The following is a 19,256-nucleotide window of genomic DNA, read 5'->3' as shown; positions in this document are numbered from 1 at the left end:
TAATCATGTTCTAATCTACATCTCTTAGCTACCTCTCATTAACACACTATTGTCTTCTACATTCAATTGGATACATGCATAGCAAATAGCAAACTCAGACTACATAGTTTTGGTTACACGGCAAACAATACAACTTTTATACTCCAATAATATATGCAATAGCATGAAATGTTTTGTCTTGCAGCAGCAGTTAAGTGAAAGACATAGAAATTCATAAAAGGTACAAAATAAATAAATGGTTCAGAAGAAGTACAATGGGGAAGTTTTCATGGGTTCATGGACTTTGATGGGAGAGAGAAAGAAGTTGTTCTTGAAATAATACGTGTGAGTCTTCAGGCTCCTACACCTGCTCCCTGATGGTGCTAATGTGAGGAGAGCATCTTTCAGGTAATGAGAATCTTTAATCAGAGATTACTTAGGCTCCACTTCTTTTCCTTGCAGTTATGGAAGCTGGGGACTGACCTGATAGAAAGTTGATAATCAGATTTTTTTCCCCCATGGTACTGGTATGAAAAGCAGGAGGGAATCATTCTCATTTGTAGAGGAAGAGCTTTAAGGTGGAGCTGAGATGTAAGTTGTTATTTATTATATACAGAGTATGTTGATGTCCGGAACCCACCAGCAGAGAAGGTGATAGAGACAGATACAGTCACAATGTTTAAGAGACATTTAGACAGACACTTGAATGAGTGAATGAGTGAGGAAGGGTACAAACCGAATGCAGACAAATGGGATTAGTGAAGATTAACGAAAAGGCTAGCAGGGATATGATAGACAGAAGGGTTCATTTCTGTGCTCCACAACTCTGAGTGTACGGTATTTCCCCTGTTGAGTATTTAATATTTCAGTAATATTGTATATGTTGTATATATATATTAGTTGAGTAAACACTCTTGTTCATTTATATAATTAATTACAGGCTATATATAAAAGTATGTGAATTGAATACATCGTGACACCACCACCTGGTATGTGCACAGCACGCTTAAAGTAAACACAAAGTTAGACTCACATTTTGGACTCCAGTATTTTCCTTTGAATTAGTTTAATTGAAGTTACAAAACATAACATTCCCTCTTTTCAAACCCTTCAGATCCTTGAATGTTTCATCTCAAGTGTCTGTTACATAACATTTGGTTTACCATAATCTAGCTCAATCCACTTTGCAATGATTTGATCTGTATGAACAGTGTGCATGATTAGCTTTTCAATGTTTCTTTGTACATGGCAATAATAAACCAATCTGAATATATAATACATTGCATAATACAAATACATAATATTATACATAATGCACTAGCTGAACTCATGGAACACAGTGGAGTATTTTCTAATGGAACCATCAATCAAAACAGCAGTGTTAAACTATTGTGTCCCTGCAATTTCTGGTTTGTTCGTTTGTTGCGTGCTGCATTTACGACGTGAGCGATCATGGTCTTTCCGTGAGCATGATTGTTCTTGGCAAATTTTTCTACAGAAGTGGTCTGCCGTTGCCTTTTTCTGGGCAGTGTCTTTACAAGACGGGTGACCCCGGCCATTATCAATACTCTTCAAGACTGTCTGCCTAGCATCAGTGGTCACATAACCAGGACTTGTGATATGCACCAGCTGCTCATACGACCATCCACCACCTGCTCCCATGGCTTCACATAACCATGATCAGGGAACTGAGCAGGTGCTACACCTTGCCCCAAGGGTGGCCAGCAGGCTAGCGGAGGGAAGGAGCACCTCACACCCCTTTTGGTGGAGGCATATCTGCACACCGTCACCAATATCCAGTAGATGATACAAATGTTTCAGGGTGTCGAGACCTGATTCATTCACCCCAGGTATCCGGCCTCTTGTATGTTCTTTTAGCAATGTTTGACAGACACTTAAATAGTCAAGGCAGTGTAGGATATGAGTTAATGAAGGCAAACTAGACTCATGCTAAAGTTCAAAGTTCAAGGTAAATTTATTATCAACATACGTATATGTCACCATATACTACACTGAGAGTAATTTTCTTGCAGGCATTCACAGTAGAATCAATGAAAAACTACACTCAACAACTGACAAGCAACCAATGTTCAAAAGAAGACAAACTGCGTTAATACAAAAAAATGGAATGATTTAAAAATGATTAGTAAGTAAATAATACTGAGAACAAGAGTTGTAGACTCCTTGAAAATGAGTCCATAGGGTGTGGAATCATATCAGTGCTGAAGTAAGTGAAATTATCCAGGCTGGAACAGAAGCCTGATGTCGAAGTGTAATAACTGATGGTGGTGTAAGTCCTAAGGATCCTGTACCTCCTTTCCAATGGTAGTAGCGAGGTGAGAGCATGGTTGGGGGTTCTTGATGGTTAGGGGTTCTTGATGGTTGGGGGTTCTTGATGGTTAGGGGTTCTTGATGGTTGGGGGTTCTTGATGGTTGGGGGTTCTTGATGGTTGGGGGTTCTTGTAGATGAATGCTGGCAGCACTCCTTGTAGATGTGCTCAGTGGCGAGGAGGTCATTTCCTGAGACGGACTGGACTGTACCCGGTACTTTTTGCAGGAATTTCCATTCTTGGGCATTGATGTTTGCATACCGGGTCGTGATGCAACCAGCCAGGATACTCCCCACTATCGAACTTCGTCAGAGTTTCAGATGACATGTAGAATCTGGCAAAACATCGAAGTTCTAATGTAGATGAATTGTTTAAAAATCAGTGGAGATATTGTGGTTCAAAGGGCCTGTTTCTGTGCTGTCCAAATTCTCTAACTCCAGATGTTAGAAGGATAAGGTTACTTCCTTGCACCAGTCAGTGGAACTGAATAAAGGACAATCATCAGCCAACATCTCCATTTTTGACGTTATGACAGGGTGGTAACATCTGGTGTGACATCAGCAATATTGACATGTCCTTTCCACAATTACAGTATACACACCTATATAGAACTATAGAACATGGACTTTGGCACTATACAAATAACATACCATCCTGACTAGCTTGTTTGGCAGGACTTGCTGTGGACCCTGAGGTCTGGAACTTCTCAAACTCCAGGCCTTATCTGGAGGAAGGCCAAAGACCTCAGAAGTTGGAATGAGTCAGTAATCTGGCTCACTGTGAATGAGGACTGACACCCTAGAATTCACAAATCCCCAACAGTAAACAAAGATCTTTTTTAAATGAGGGCAATGCAGAAAATGTGATTTACATGAATTTCAGTTTTTAACAAGATCCCACGTGGGACACTGCTCCAAAAGCTTCAGGCCCATGGAATACAGAGCATATTAAAATTCGATCCAAACTTGGCTTAAAATGGAGGTCAGAGAGTCATAATTGAAGGATGCCTTTGCGATTTGAAGCCTGCAGCTAGTGGTCTTCCACAGAGATCAGTGTCGGGACTATTTACAACATAAGTGAATGATTTGGATCCGGATGTGAGAGGTATAATCACTAAATTTACAGATGACACGGATATTGGTGGAGTTATTGATTGTGTGGAGGTAATCTTAGCCTACAGCGTGATACTATGTCAGTGAAATGGGCTGAGAAAAGGCCGATAAAAGTTAATCCCGATAAATGTGAGGTGAACTATTTTGAATCAGAATCAGGTTTATTATCAGTGTCTTATATGATTTGACGTTTGTTGCTTGGTGGCAGCAGTACGGTTCAAAGACGTAAAGATACTATAAATAATAAAATAAATAAAATGCACAAAACAGAAAGAATGAGATAGTGTTCAATCTGATGACAGAGGGGAAGAAGCTGTTCCTGAATTATTGAGTGGCAGTCTTTAGGCTGCTTACCTCCTCCTTGAAGAAGTAATGAGAAGAGGACATGTCTGGATAGTGAGGGTCATCAATGATGGATGGACATACACCGTGATTGGTAAGGTCCTAGGGAATATGGAGGAAGGAACGGACCTTGGTGTGCAAGTCCAAAGATCCTTGAGGATGGCAACATGGCTACAGTACTGTGCAAAAGTCTTAGACACAAACTTGTATATATAGCGAGGGTGCCTAAGACTTTAGCACAGTACTGTATTTGTCAATGTGGGGCGGAGAGCGAGTTTGTTAATCTGGCAGTAGTGAAGGATGTTGGGAATGGAGAGGGTGGAGTGCCACGGGAGGGGTGTGGGACACGTGGCAGAGAAGGAGTTCCAGAGGCTGGGGATGGTGTAGATTCAGACACACCCCGCCCTGAGACACCAGGCAAGGTTATCTGATTCCAAAAAATATTGTTTATTGACCATTAATGAATGCCCCTCTGGTACTTCCCACTCTCTCCTCTCCCTCTTCCCCCTTTCTGAACCATGATTCCCCTCTCCCTGCCCCCTTCCCACTCTCAGTCCATAATAGAGACTCATATCAGAATCAGGTTTATCATCACTCACATACAGTATGTCATGTTTTATTTGTGGCAGCAGTACAGTGCAATGCATAAAATTACTACAGTACTGTACAAAAGTCTTAGGTACCCTACATATATGTGTCTTAGAATTTTGTACAGTACTTTAGACAATGTGGTTAAGAAGGTACGAGATATTGGCTTTTATTAGTTGAGGCTTTCAGTACAGGAGCAGAGAGATTGTATCCAAACTTTATGAAATGTTGTTCTGCACAGTTCAGGTCATGATGCTGTGGGAATGAAATGGTAGCACTAGAGAGGGTGAAGAGGAGATTCACCAAGATGTTGCCTGTGCTGGAGTGTTTTAATTATGAGGGGAGACTGGAGAAGGTCTGTTTTCTGAGATATATAAATTGGTGATATTGGTATATAAACCTAAAAATGCTCCTCACGGCATGCACCTCAAATAGCCTCTGACAACCAAGTCCAACTCCTGGCCTTCTCATGTGGCTTAGCCTCTAAGCCCAGCGGAACGGTTTTTACTGACAGGAGAAGGGGCAAAGGCGGGTCCTGGCACCTTAAAACCAATGCTTTGGGTAGATGGAGCTCATCAGCTTGGGAAGGCAGTCCATCTAAGAGAGGGAAAACTCTGATTTCAAACCTCTGCTGTCTTGCGGCCATCCCCACTCATGGGAAAGGCTTTGGGAGTAAACCCTGAGGACAAATCCGGAGCTGGAGTCCCTAAGGCAGTCCGACGTTGCCTTCAACCTCGTTCTGTCAACACCTGCGATGACTCTGGTGCCAAGCTGTATCGGCCCTTGCCCTTCCCTTGGACAACATTGGTGTCGTGGAGAGGGGAGACTTGCTGCTTGGGCAACTGCCAGTCTCCCACACAACCTTGCCCAGGCCTGTGCCCTGGAAACCTTCCAGGCGCAGATCCATGGTCTCGCGAGACTAACAGATGCCACCATAAACTGGTGAGGGTTAAAGGCAGGGTAACCTCTGTCCCCATATCAGAGGGGGCTAAGTGTTGCAAAATGGGATTAATGCAAATGGGAATCCTCTGGTTGGTACCAAATGGCGTGTTTCCATGTTTATTGTGTACTTATTGAGATACAGCACAGAATGGGCCCTTCTGGCCCTTTGTCACGCAATCCGGGAACCCCCGATTTAATCCAAGCCTAAGCATGGGACAATTTACAATGACCAATTAACCTACAATCTGGTAGATTTTTGGACTGTGGGAGGAAACCAGAGCACCCGGAGGAAACCCACGTGGTCACAGGGAGAACGTACAAACTCCTCACAGGCAGCGGTGGTAATTGAACACGGGCTGCCTGTACTGTAAAGCGTTGTGCTAACCACTACACTACCGTGCCATGCACTGTACTGATGCCCCCAGAAAAAATTCATGACAAATGTTGTGATTCTACCACTCTGTAATGATTTAAGCAGATCATTAATAATAATTGAAAATGAGAAATTGCTATAATTCATTACTATGAGGTTTGAATGTTGCCCAAATAGTCCCATCAAGTTGGTCCCAGAGAGATTAAAATAAGAAATGTTTCGTGGCTTTGTCAGTATAGAGTTAAAAATAACTTCAAAAACATACACCATTGAAAATATTTCAATGGAATTTTTTCCCTTGAAAAATCCATATTCTGATACTGTCACAACACTGGGCAAATACTTCAAACTCATCATTCTGCAGAAATGATTTTAAAGACAGAACTGAAACTTTCAATGAGAAACATTCCTCCTTTTTGAGCTCTGGTGATGCGAGATCCTTTAATGAGTTAGTGGGGCCAGCAGGGGGCTATGGTTCTGCTCTCAAATTCTCTCTCTCTCTCTTTTCCCCTCCACCTCACTCTTTGTATATCAAACAGCAGCATTCTTGCTCACAGCTCACTTCATTTCAGCAGCTTGGAGAGATGTGGGCTGATCTGAAGCTTAAAGCTGCAAATGGTTCGACAAGTTCCCTAAATGAGCGTGAAGTATTTTCTCCTACGACTATACCACCTCTGTCAAGGATGGAAGCCAATGTTGTGGTACTGGGGGCAGATAATGTTGGAAAATCTGGTAAGTTTATCAGTCGACAGAGGCAATATGCAATGTTCGTTCAGTTCAATTTTTAATCCCAGTATTTCTGTTTGCAGCTTTAACCGTTCGCTTTTTGACAAGAAGATTCATCGGTGAATATGGCGATATAGGTAAACATCTTACATTAAATCTTTCATCCGGTTTCAAACAATACTTTCTTTGTTGTTGAAAGGCTGTGTTTAATACGAAGTTTATTTGAATTCTAGAATCCGTCTACAATCACAACGTGACTGTTGCTGGGGTACAGGTTGCTTTCAATATTTGGGATTCTCCGTTTTCTCAGGTAAAACTTCTAAGTGATTAAAACTCTGACTATCTCAATTGTTTTCTATCATGGGCTTGTTATGTCGCAATATTAAGTGAACCTTCCAAAGTGGATAGTTTTTAATTTTACTAATCCAAACAGCTTTTTCGTTCCTTTAGACCCTGCTATTAACTGAGGGGTCCATGGACCGAAACTTTGGGACCCCTGCCTTAGACTGAGTACAAATCCCATTTGTCATACCTTTATATTGGAAGCTAACACCATTTTAGTGCTGTTAAAAGTTTAACCAGTTCCTAGCTACTTTGGTTACACATATAATTTGCCATATCTCCAATGTTCTAAATGACAGCAGTGCTTCATCGTCCTCTTACTAAAACTGGTTCTAATATTTACTTAGCTTTATAATCTTTATAATTCCCGGTGATTTAGCAGAATACATTTGGTCCGTGTTGTGCACGGATAAGGAGGCAATCTACATTCAGTGTGAGTGAGGAGTAAACCAATTCACGCTAAGTTGAGTTTATTGTCGTATGCAGAGGGAAGGTGAGGTGCCGATAGAATGAAAGCTTACTGGCAGCGGCATCACAGGAATGTAAGTTCAGGTAACACACAGCACATAAACTATATTAGACAGAAAAAAGACAATGCAAAACAAGACATTCGTGCCAAAAAAATAAACACAGTCAGAGAGAAGTCCAACGCAGCGCAAGAGGCGGTCTACAGTTTTCCTTTGCTGAGGCAGGGTTAGGATTGTGCCGGTCTGTTCAAGAAACTGATGGTTGTAGGAAAATAGCTGTTTCTAAACCAAGTGGTGTGGGACTTTAGATTTCTCTACCCCCTGCCCGAACTTCTGCACTCCACACACAGACAACAGAGCATGGAGATCTGGAACTTCTTTTCAGTTTTGCCGTTCCTCCATAAATACAGCTAGTTTGTTGTTAACCTTGGCGCTGAAGTACTTTTCAGTGTACAGCACACATCCAGAGATTCATTAAACTCTCTAGAATTAAACTGTTTATTCAAGACCAAGTTAACTTTTAATAGCATGATAAATTTTAATTACTTTTAACAGATGTATTTGGCATAAAATTAAAAAAAAACAAGTTTCAGTTATTGTTGGTAATTTTAAAAACCTCTCTCTCGCTCTCGCTCTCTCTCTCCCCTCTCTCTCGCTCTCTCCCCTCTCTCTCCCCCTCCCTCCCCTCTCTCTCCCCCTCCCTCCCCTCTCTCTCCCCTCTCCCCGCTCTCTCCCCTCTCCCCGCTCTCTCCTCTCTCCTCCCCTCCCCTCCCCTCCCCTCCCCTCCCCTCCCCTCCCCTCCCCTCTCCTCTCCTCTCCTCTCCCCTCCTCTCCTCTCCTCTCCTCTCCTCTCCCCTCCTCTCCTCCCCTCTCTCCTCTCCCCTCTCCTCTCTTCTCTCTTCTCTCCTCTCTCTCTTTTCCAAGCCTTTATTTTGCTTTCAGTACATAACTTACAATTGAATTTCCTTACTTACTGTATGAGAATAGTCACCTGGCTGATGCACAGAGAGTGCTAGTACCCATGGAACTGTAGCCCAAGGTGTCATGAGCTCTGAGCTTGCAGTAGAACATTAAGCTTTTGGTGATCTTGAGTACATGTATTTACTAATCGTTATCTTAAGCCCTTATGCTTTTGTTTTAACCTTGTCAAGTAAATTGTGACTAGCACATGTTTCCTGCATTCTATGATTATTTAAAGAGAACTCTCGTTTGGCACCTTAGCGGAGCCATTCTGTCACAGCATGTTCTCGCAGCTTCTGGGTTGAGTTGCTGCCGGGATCTCTGTGTCAGAGAAAACCTGCCATTCCTCCAGTGTGCGGTGACATAAGTGGTATTTTAAGGAAAAACTGGTTGGAAATGAGGCAGAAACATTTAAGAGGCTCTTGGATAGGCGCATGGATGGAAGAAAAACAAAGGGCGATGGACTATGTAGAAGGGGAAGGTTAGGTTGACTGTGGAATATGTTAAAGGGATAGTACAGCATCATGGGCTGAAAGTCCTGTACTGTGCTATGTTCTAAACCAAGCGTTAAACAGTTTGGAATGACGGAATTTTGTTTCCTTTGAAGGATCGACTGAATAATAACAGTGGAAAGGAGAAACAGATCCAATGGGCGGACGGCTTTGTGTTGGTTTACAGCATCTGTGACCGAGCCAGTTTCAACATAGTCCGGCAACAGATCCAGTTTATCAAGTCAATGAAAGCTTATCCTGGCGCAGACCGAGCTCCCATCGTCATTGTGGGAAATAAGAGGGACCTCTGTCACCGCAGGACGGTCTCCAGTGAGGAAGGAAGGCTCTTGGCTCTAGCAACCCACTGCGAGTTCTATGAAATCTCCGCCGCAGAAACTTACCATGGCGTGTTGGTGGTTTTCCACGGTCTGGTGGACATAATCAAGGCGTCCAAGCTCCTGACCATCAGAAAACCAGCCGGGATAAGGAGCATCGTTCGGAGTATGTCAGCTGTGTTCACAAGAAGAAGAACAGATTCCTTGTGAACTTGACATCGTATCGACAGCACAGCACTGTGCTGCATGTTTTAGCATGCACTCTGCCTTGGATTGCATTCCATCCTTTATCACATGGTTTACATCAATGGTCACAATTTAATATATGATCTGGGATTTAAAAAATTCCTTTTCTGCTTTCTCACAGTTTGTGGGGACAGTTGGAACTAAATGTCGAGCTTCACATTGGGAGCCTAAATAATGAATGTGGTTTATTGGCCATTGTAGTCTATCCTCGCCACCCATGCACATATTATACAGTAAAATGGGTGAAAACCAAGCACAAGAGTCTTTGCTGATTCCCATCCCCAATATCCTATTCACGGGGCACTGAACTGCCTATAATGCCAGCAGATTAATGATTGAATCTGCTAAGTGCTCTGCTTTTAGACGAGTGTCTCAAGTGGCTTGTTTCTGAGAGATTGGCCCACATCCTCTTGACCTTGTTGAGCTCTTGGACACAGAGAGCCTTATTCCTCATTGAGTAAGCTTGCCTGGCAACCATGAAATCCATCTGCTTTGAACCAAGTGAATGTTAGCTTTCTAAGTAAGTGATAATAGGTTTCATTGGATCCGATGAAAAACTCCTGATAATGTACTTCCGCCCTCATGTGGTGCTGCTGTCGAGGCTCAGTTGGGCATCGGTAGTTTGACATAAATGAGTTGCATGATAAACTAATATTATTCTTAGCTTATTTGCTATGCACATTATGCTGTCTGACAGTCACTTCATGTAAAGCGTTAACCATGATCTGTAGGAACAACTACATTGGTTTCCTCCTTTTCTGGCGAATGGATGAAATGACATCACTAACCTAATCAATGATGTTGGGCCATACCATTCTCCTTCTTACTCTCGAAGACGTTCACCATCTTGATAGCAAGGTCATGGCAAGTCCATTCAAACCACTGAACCAACCACTTATTTTAAAAAAAATTGAAGGGATTTTTACCACCATTTGTCCTTTTGGGCATTTTCTCCTCAACTTACCCACAGTTTAATAGATTTTTAGATATTAAGAGAATCTGGCAATATCATGTTAGTGTAAGTAAGTAGTTCTGATGTAAAAGACCAACTATCATCTTACTGAATGTTGGAGCAGACACAATGAACCAAGCTTCAAGTTCTTATGCCTGGCTCTCTTCACACATATCACAGAACTAGAGAATGGCCATGACACAGAAAGAGTGCATTCAGCCCCTCAAGTCTATTCTACCATAAAGTATGAGCAATCCACTTTGTCTCACTCCCTATCATTTCCCCATTGCCCTGAAAATTATTTCTTCTTAGATAATCATCCTTTTCTTTCTGGATGCCACAATTGAATCTGCCTCTTAAACTATCAATAGAAGTGCATTCCAGACTCTAACCAGACACTCCATGTAAAAAAAAAGTTGATTTCTATATGAAAAACTCTGTGATAGCTTCCTTGAGTTAATCTTGAAAAAATGACAGCTTGATTTATAATATTCCAACATTATCTTTTCCAATCTACAATTATCTAATATATCATGAGTTTGAATAATTAATCCACTTCTAAATACAGCATTAGTTCTAACTCGTTGGTATTTTCTCATTCTTGCCCACTTGAAGTAGATCAACTTCTTGTTCACATATACTAAAGTGGTTCCAATGCACCTAGGTTAAACAAGCTTATCTTCTTGGACACAGTAACACACACAAGATACTGGAGGAACTCAGCAGGTCAGGCAGTTTCTTTGGAGAGGAATAGAGACAATGTTTCAGGCTGAGACCCTTCATCAGGACATTTCATTTACAAGTACCTTCTTGGACAATTCTTTAACCCTGGGTCACTTCAGCCTGAAGTTGGGCTTGTTCCCAATGGACAAAACATTGAGATATTCCAGATGGATTGAGGAAAATTATGGTTGATTCAGGCAAAGGAGTGTGAAGTTAAGAAGTGGAGGAATCTTTTCAACCAAAACACTAATCAGGGAAGTGATTGGAAATGAGTGCCCAGGCATATTTACTATCTAAGTACGTAAATGTCATCACATACATCACTACCTTGAGATTCATTTCTTGCAGACATTTACAGAAATACAATAGAATTTATGAAAACTCTACCTAAACAAAGACTGACAAATGTGCAAAAGACAGACTAATGTGCAAACAGTAATGCTAAGAACATGTGTTGTAGAGTCACTGAAAGTGAGTCCATGGGTTGTGGAATCAGTCCAGTGTTGGGGTGAGTGAAGTTATCCACGTTGGTCAAAGAGCTTGATGGTTGCAGGGTAGTAACTGTGCCTGAACCTGGTGGTGTGGGCCCTAGGTTCCTGGAGCTCCTTGCCAATGGTAGCAACAAGAAGAGTACATGTTCTGGATGGTGGGGGTCCTTTATGTATCAGTGGGTTCAGAAGTGAAGCAATTTTCTGTGGAGTGCAAATGATGGGAAGGTGGGTTGAGTTTAATCCATCTAAAAGAGATGGGCTTGATAGGCCTTATGACCTTTTCCTCCGCTCTCCAAGATTCTTATACTGACTTGAGAAGAACTCCTGTGGTAAGACGATGCCTAGAGTTCCTGTAAATGTTCAAACATTGAACTTTGGCCTGATATTAAACAGTGTTAGAAAAACACACATTTATATTCTTAACAGTTTCTGTCTGGGTTTTTACAGCTTATTTATAGAATCTGGTCAAAGTTGATCAGCGCATATGAAACTATTGTACTAATACCGTATATAAAAATGTTAACTGTAAATACACAAGGTTTTATGCACAGTATGTGTGAGGCTATATCTGGTGCTGTATTTCATTCAGTGTGCTGTTGAGACTACTGTGTTAACAATAAACGTTTTCTCTTGGGGGAAAAAATATGCAGACCTTTCTGTTCTCTTGAAGCTTGTGCGATAAATAAATCGCAGACTCTATGTTGGAAGAAATGTGAACTTCCCTGTGAAAATCAAGTGCAAAAAGACAAAAGTCAGCCAACAGGTCTTGGCTTCCGTCTCCAGTCTTTTATTTTTTTTTAAATTTTTATTTTATCACAACACAGCGTGGAACACGGCCTGCTGGTCCTTCAAGCCATACCACCCTCAATCCCCCATTTAATCTGAGCCTAAACACAGGATAATCTACAATGAGCAATTAACCTATTAACCAGTAGGTCTTTAGTTTGTGGGAGAAACTGGAGGAAACTGATGCAGTCACTGGGAGAACGTACAAACTCCTTACAGGCCACAGCAGGAATTGAACCTGGGTCGCCTGTACTGTAAAGTGTGCTAACCACTATACCACCATGCCATCTCCAGTCTATACTGAGTACAGTGACCTTTGAGTTTGCTTTAGTTAAGGGCATAGGGGGAGGGGTATAACTGCTGGGGACCCCTTAGCACAACAGTCAGTGCTGCTGCTTCACAACACCAGAGAACTGGGATCAATCCTCACCTCAGGCAGCTTGAGTCAGGCCCTGACTGAGTTAATTCTCCCTATGACGTCGTGGGGTTTTTCCAAACGCTCGTTTTCTCCCACATCCCAGTGGAATACACAAGACATTGGAGGGATTCAGCAGGTCAGGCAGTATCTGCGGAGGGGAATAAACCATCGACATTTCGGGCCAAGACCCTTCATCAGGACTGAAGGAAATGGGAAGAAGCCAGAATAAGAAGGTGGGAACAGGGGAAGGAGCACAAGCTGGCAGGTGATAGGTGAGGGGGCAGGTGGGTGGGTGGGGAAAGCAGGGATGAAGTGAGCAGCTGGGATGTGAAAAGTGGGAAAAGTAAAAGGGCTGAAGAGGGAATGTGATAGGAGAGAAGAGTGGACCATGGGAGAAAGGGAAGGAGAAGGGACACCAGAGGAAATGATGGGGAGGTGAACCCAGTGATGGATTGCTAGGTGAATTAACCACTGTGAATTAAGCTTAGTGCAGTTAGATAGCCAAGGAATCAAGGGGGAGTTGATGAGCCTATGTAGAAGAAAATAGGTTGCAGGGGTACAAGGAAGTAACGAAATAGAAACAAAACTGACAGGATTATTCTGCTATGAACTACATAGATCTGATGGATGGACTTAACCTCCTTTAGTGTCATGAGTGAAATAATTTCATTCTTTGTGCACTTCTTTCAAGTTTTGCATAAAACAGAAAATACTGCAGTTTCTTCAGCCTCTGCGGAAAAAGAGAGAAGCAGAGTTAACATTTCAGATGGATAGATTGATTTGGTGAAAGTTCGGCCATCTAATTATTATTCTCTCACCACAGAGGCTGCCTAACCTGCAGAGTATTTCTAGCATTTCCTGTTAGAATTCATATTTCCAACATCTGCAGAATTATTGTTACTTCATTCATTTAGAGATACAACATGGAATAGACCCTTCCTACACTGCCCAGCAACCCACCTATTTAGCAGTAGCCTAATCACAGGACAACTTACAATGACCAATTAACCTATTAACTGGTACTTCTTTGGACTGTGGGAGGAAACCCACACAGTTCATGGGGTGAACGTACAAGCTCCCGACAGACGGCGTCGGAACCGAACTCCCGAACTGCGATGTCACAGGCTGTGCTAACCGCCATGCTACCGTGGTGCCCACTGAATTTTGTTCCGCTTTTGTGTCAGGCAGCAGAAGGCAGTTGCTGGGTGCAGGGCGCAGCGATGGGGGAGCCGTGATGCCTCCTGTGGCCCAGCAGCCAGTTACTCTCCAGGACCTTATTCCGAGATACAGCACAGTGACAGGTCCTTCCACCCCAATGAGTCCATACCACCAAATTGCACCCATGTATCAATTAACCTACTGACCCGTGCATCTTTGGGTTGTGGTAGGAAGTCAGAGCTCTCGGGGTAAACCCACGTGATCACAGGGAGAATATACAAACTCCTTGCAGGCAGCGGCAGGGGAGCAAGTATAAACTCCTTACAGACAAGCAGGTCGCTGACACGGTAATAGCACTACACTACCGTGTCACCTCAAGAGGTGAATTGTACGTGAACCGATGTGAAGAATGGCCATCAATCAGGCACTGTAAGGTTATTCTGCTCCAGATTCCAGAATCTGCTATCTCTTGAGTCTCGGTAAATATATTCCTAACTGGCAGATCATTGTCCAGGTGAGGTAGGACCCTCAGGTGAAATTGTCACCTGTCTATGACAGAGATTCAGCAGAATGAACCAGGAACAGAACAGTTATACCATAATGACAGGTGACCCCTTGCATATAGAATAATAATATTAATAATAACAACTTGTTTATAGAAAACTTTTCATACCAACATTGAAGTTCAGGGTGCTTTACAATGGGATAAAGTGCAAAATTAAAAATAAAAGACAAAATGATGTTAGTTAAAAGCTAAGTTAAATAAATAGGTTTTGAGCTGCCATTTAAAAGTGTCACCCGAGTCTGCGTCCTTTATAGTTTTAGGTATTGAGTTCCACGGTTTAGGAGCATAGTTCAAAAAAGCTGACCTGCTACTTATCTTTTGAGGGAGGTTGTTTAAATTTAAGAGACTGGTGGAAGAGGACGTGAGCAGGATTATAAAACGAAAATGATTATGTGATGTACTCCAGTCCCAGACCATTGGGAGTTCTAAATCAAGTAAAGGAACTTTAAAATCAATTCTAAAAGATACAGGAAGCCAATACAGAATACTTAGTATAAGAGTGATTTCCTGGTTTTAATTAAATGAACAGGGAATGATGTAATCAAAGTCCAATCAAAGTTTATTACGGGACTTATTGAGATAGATGGAAGGAAACTATTTCCTTTGGAGGTGGGAGCTGGGTTGTGGGAAAAGGCTGAACAAGGGACTTAATGAGGTCTTGCATTGGGTGGGCCACTCGTGGGTGACTGCAGGAACTATTCCTTTATGGAAAGTGCAGACAAAATCTGTCATTGTCTCCCCCCTACGATGCCAGTAAGTCTGAAGGTAGGGTTGTGGGTGAGCTTCAGCTGCAATGTTCAGAACTGAGGTTAACATAGGACATTGAACATAGAAATCTACAGCACAGTACAGGCCCTTTGGCCCACAATGTTGTACCGACCTTGAAACCTACTCTAGAAACTGATTAGAATTTCCCTGGCACATAGCTCTCTATTTTTCTAAGCTCCATGTACCTATCTGAGAGGATCTTAAAATATCCTATTGTATAGGTTGAACGATTTTTGCTGGGGAGGGAACTAAAGATTGGGTGGACAAGAAGCAGTAAGACATAGATCTGTTCTTCTTCAGCCTATCATCCTGGCTGGGGCATAGGGTGCTGGCAGTTCGCCAGAGCTCTCTGTCCTGGGCCAGTCTTTCAAGTTGTCTCCAGGTGTAGCCCATCTTCAAAGATCGTTCTCCTCCGAGGAATGAGGTCCTTCAAGCTTCTGTTGGTGCTTCTGCAGCTCTGGGTTTTTATGGGATGGGGTTGCTAGCCCCTTGTCCAACCATCCTCTTTTTGCAGCTGGTAGAGTTAAGACATAGATCTCTGACATTTCAAATCAATGCAGAGCAAATCTGAGTGGCGAATTGCTTCTTCCTTTTCATCCATGATCTCGATTTGATAGGTTGTTACAAACTTCTGACTGCCCTTATAAGGAAGTGAACCAAAGGTCATGTTGCATTAGATAAAGGGAGACGTGAGCGGACTCATGTGCTGTATAAATTCAAAGGTTTATGTGGCTGGCAGTTCAACATAATACCAACCACTACAACTATCATTAGCTAAGTAGACAAATAACAATTAGGAGAAAATTACTTCCTTTTTTAAATCTGTGAGGATAGAGATCTGAAATTCTAAACAGAATCTTCTTCACTGTTTGTCCCTTTCTGAGAGCTGGCCTCAGACAGGATGTTTACAGCTGAGCTGTGAATCCATTTGCTCTTATGAACTCTGTCCTGCACTGTAGATCAAACCAGCAACCTCAGTCAAATGATGGCTGTGAGACGTCCTCAGTCTAAAGCTACCAGATGCAAATGCAAAATGCTTATCAACAACTTTCAAATTATTGATCACATTATATGTGAGTAATTGAACAGAAAGTACAAATATTCCAACAGCACAGATAAAGGATAGCTAGTTCGATTGGTCTGTACTACCTCTTACTATCTACTAATTCCCTTGTCCACTCAACCCTCCTGACTGAGCTCCCTCCTGGCACTAAGCTTGACAAGTATTACATCTGAGCCTTAAATAGTTTCTTTCAGGTAATCTAACATGATTGATCTTTGAATGCACTACAGTTCCAAACCTCAGCTATGGTTGTGTTTCTTTGTACTCTTTTTTCGTATCAAAATAAACTTCATTCATAATAAATATATTTACAAGATTAAACCATGGAACACCTTTTCACTTTTTACATTCACAGTCAATGCTTTCAGTACTGTTCTGTTACATTCCTCCACACCAAAAGCACTGCTGTCATTGATGTAATAAGGTTGAAAGAGTGCAGAGAAGGTTTACAAGGATGTTGCCGGGGCTTGAGAAATGGAGTTACTGAGAAAGGTTGAGTAGGTTAGGACTTTATTCCCTGGAGTGTAGAAGAATGAGGGGAGATTTGACAGAGGTATATAAAATTATGATGGGTATAGATAGAATGAATGCAAGCAGACTTTTTCCACTGAGGCTAGAGGAGAAAAAAACAAGAGGACATGGGTTAAGGGTGAAGGGGAAAAATTTTAAAGGGAACATGGGGGGGGGGGGGCTTCTTCACTCAAAGAGTGATAGGAGTGTGGAATGAGCTGCCAGATGAAGTGGTAAATGTGGGCTCACTTTTAACATTTAAGAAAAACTTGGATAGGTACATGGATGAGAGGTGTATGGAGGGATATGGGCCGGGTGCAGGTCAGTGGGACTAGGCAGAAAAATGGTTCGGCACAGCCAAGAAGGGCCAAAAGGCCTGTTTCTGTGCTGTAATGTTCTATGGTTCTATGTCACCTTTGTCCTTTGTACCCTTATGCCAGAAAGCAATATATAACTGTTGTGGTTCCTGCATACAAATTAAATATTTAACTATTACTTATCCACTGCTTTTTAATGAAGGTCAGTCACTCCTCATACCTTCAAATTATTCAGATTTAGGTCCCTAATTTCAATCTAATCTACTTAACATTTTATTTCCAGGTCCTCTTCTCATTGCTACCATCAGGGAGGAGGTACAGGAGCCTGAAGACACACTGAACCTATGAACACAACCTCAGTACTTTTTTATTTCTATTTTTGCACTGCTTATTTAATGTAACTATTTAATATATACATACTTAGTGTAATTCATGCTTTTCTCAATGATCATGAATTGCAAAGAACTGCTGCTGCAAAGACAACAAAATTCATGACATATGCTTGTAATATTAAATCTGATTCTGCTAATTCTATCACGTTGTGGTCACTCTTCTCCAACGGAGTCTTCATAGCGAAGGTTATTACCTAACTCCTCTCCGTCGTACTGAATCCAGCATTACCCTCTTTCCTGTTTGTCTGCTCGACAAACTGTCCAAAAAAAAAATCCACTCTGTACACACTCCAGGAATTATTTCTCCATGTTTTTGTTAGTAAGTTGGCTTGGTTTGGGCAGCTGAAAGGTCTAGATAAGTCACCTAGAACAGATGGACTGCACCCAGGCTCCCTGCAGCAATTGCTCTGAAGTAAGAAGTGACTTATACCTCCCTGAAACTGAAAGAAATATAGCAAAGGATTTTGGCCATGACTCCTAATGCTTGACTAACAAGTCACCCCACCCTGGAGTAAGAGTAAGCGTTTGGCATGGACTAGAAGGGCCGAGATGGCCTGTTTCCGTGCTGTAATTGTTATATGGATTGTGTCCCGACATAAACCTGACCCAACATTCCACCATTGGTGGCAGTGTCTTCAGCTGACAAGGCCTTTAGTTCCTGAATTCCCTTATTTGACATTTGCAGTTTTCCAGCCCTCCAGAACCATTCCAGAATCTAGTGATTCTTGAAAGATCACTACTCGTGTCATCACAATCTCTTCAGCTACCTCATTCAGAACCCAGAGTGTAGTCCACCTGTTTCAGGTGACTTATCTATCTTCAGAACTTTCAGCTTCCCAAGTACCTTCTCCTGCGTTAATAGCAACCACACTCACTTCTGTCCCCTGACACTCTCAGATATTTGAATGTTCCTGTGTGGCTTGGTGCCAGAAACATTTGATAGCTTTCCTGTGTTACGAACCCCGTAACTGGGTCACTTACCAGCAAAGATAGAGAGGTCCGTTGAAGTCTGATGGTACTATTTTTAACAGTATTTATTGGTAAAAATACACAAAAATAATATCAATGCAAACATACAGATAATATACGTTGTCAATACTAACTCTAAAAGTGCGGGTATAATAATAATCAATAAGAAATAAGCTCGATCGTTGTCTAGGGGATAATGTATTGTCCGATGGAAATATAAAAGTCACTCAGTTCATGCAGGCTGCAGCCTTTGGTTGGAGTCAAGAGAGGGATTTTTGAAACTTACCAGCTTTTCCTTTTTATGATGTCGATCCTTTGAAATTTTGTTGGTGTCCTCTCCTTTAGCTAAGCCGTTCTTCCGTGGTAAGGCCGCCAATCCCAGGCAAGGGAAAGGACGCACGCGGGCCCCACCGGCTGTCGCTCTTAAACGCTGTCACAGGATTTCTAGCATTTCTCCTGGTGCGTCTAAAGGGGTTGTTCCCCAGACCCTCTTTTATCCTTACTCACGGGGTCTCAGATGTCAATCAGGTTGGGATGATGCAATCCCTCAACCAGCCCACTCTGGTCATTCCCTGAGGGCTTCAATGAATAGTACAGTACTCAATACACAATTCCGTCTCCAAGAGACAATAGTCATTATCAATGGTTCCGCCTTTCTGGGGCCCAGGACACATTCCAAACCCTTGTGGATTCTGCGTGTCTCTCTCTCTCATTTCCTGGGTCCCAGACCTGAATTAATAGCGATCTTGCGATTCTCAAAAAGGAGGGGGCTACTTTGTACCCTTCGGCCCCTCAGAGTTGTGGCACATTCGTAACACCTGCAAAATGCCTTGGGGAGTTTTGTGACATCAAAGGCATAACAGAAGTAAAAGTTGCTATATTTTCCACAGATGAGTTCTCCAGAGTAACTC

The 19,256-nt window shown here is 42.3% G+C and overlaps 1 protein-coding gene across 1 annotated transcript; it reads left to right on the top strand.

The window, feature by feature from the left end:
* The first annotated feature begins 6,201 nt into the window (after window positions 1-6,201).
* LOC140718600 (ras-related and estrogen-regulated growth inhibitor-like protein) lies at window positions 6,202-12,042 on the top strand. The gene is made up of 4 exons (XM_073032563.1): window positions 6,202-6,398; window positions 6,476-6,529; window positions 6,626-6,702; window positions 8,769-12,042. Exons 1-4 carry the CDS (start codon window positions 6,251-6,253, stop codon window positions 9,195-9,197), a joined length of 708 nt encoding a protein of 235 aa, XP_072888664.1. The 5' UTR covers window positions 6,202-6,250; the 3' UTR covers window positions 9,198-12,042.
* The last annotated feature ends 7,214 nt before the right edge of the window (window positions 12,043-19,256 follow it).

Source organism: Hemitrygon akajei, chromosome 30 (genome assembly GCF_048418815.1).
Source record: "Hemitrygon akajei chromosome 30, sHemAka1.3, whole genome shotgun sequence".
Lineage (NCBI taxonomy): Eukaryota > Metazoa > Chordata > Chondrichthyes > Myliobatiformes > Dasyatidae > Hemitrygon > Hemitrygon akajei.
This window is presented reverse-complemented; position numbering and strand designations above follow the sequence as displayed.

Coding starts and splice junctions, on each gene's coding strand:
- LOC140718600 (XM_073032563.1), top strand. CDS start 6,251: ATGTGGGCTGATCTGAAGCTTAAAGCTGCAAATGGTTCGACAAGTTCC. Junction 6,399..6,475: donor AGATAATGTTGGAAAATCTG/GTAAGTTTATCA, acceptor TTCTGTTTGCAG/CTTTAACCGTTCGCTTTTTG. Junction 6,703..8,768: donor GGGATTCTCCGTTTTCTCAG/GTAAAACTTCTA, acceptor TTTCCTTTGAAG/GATCGACTGAATAATAACAG.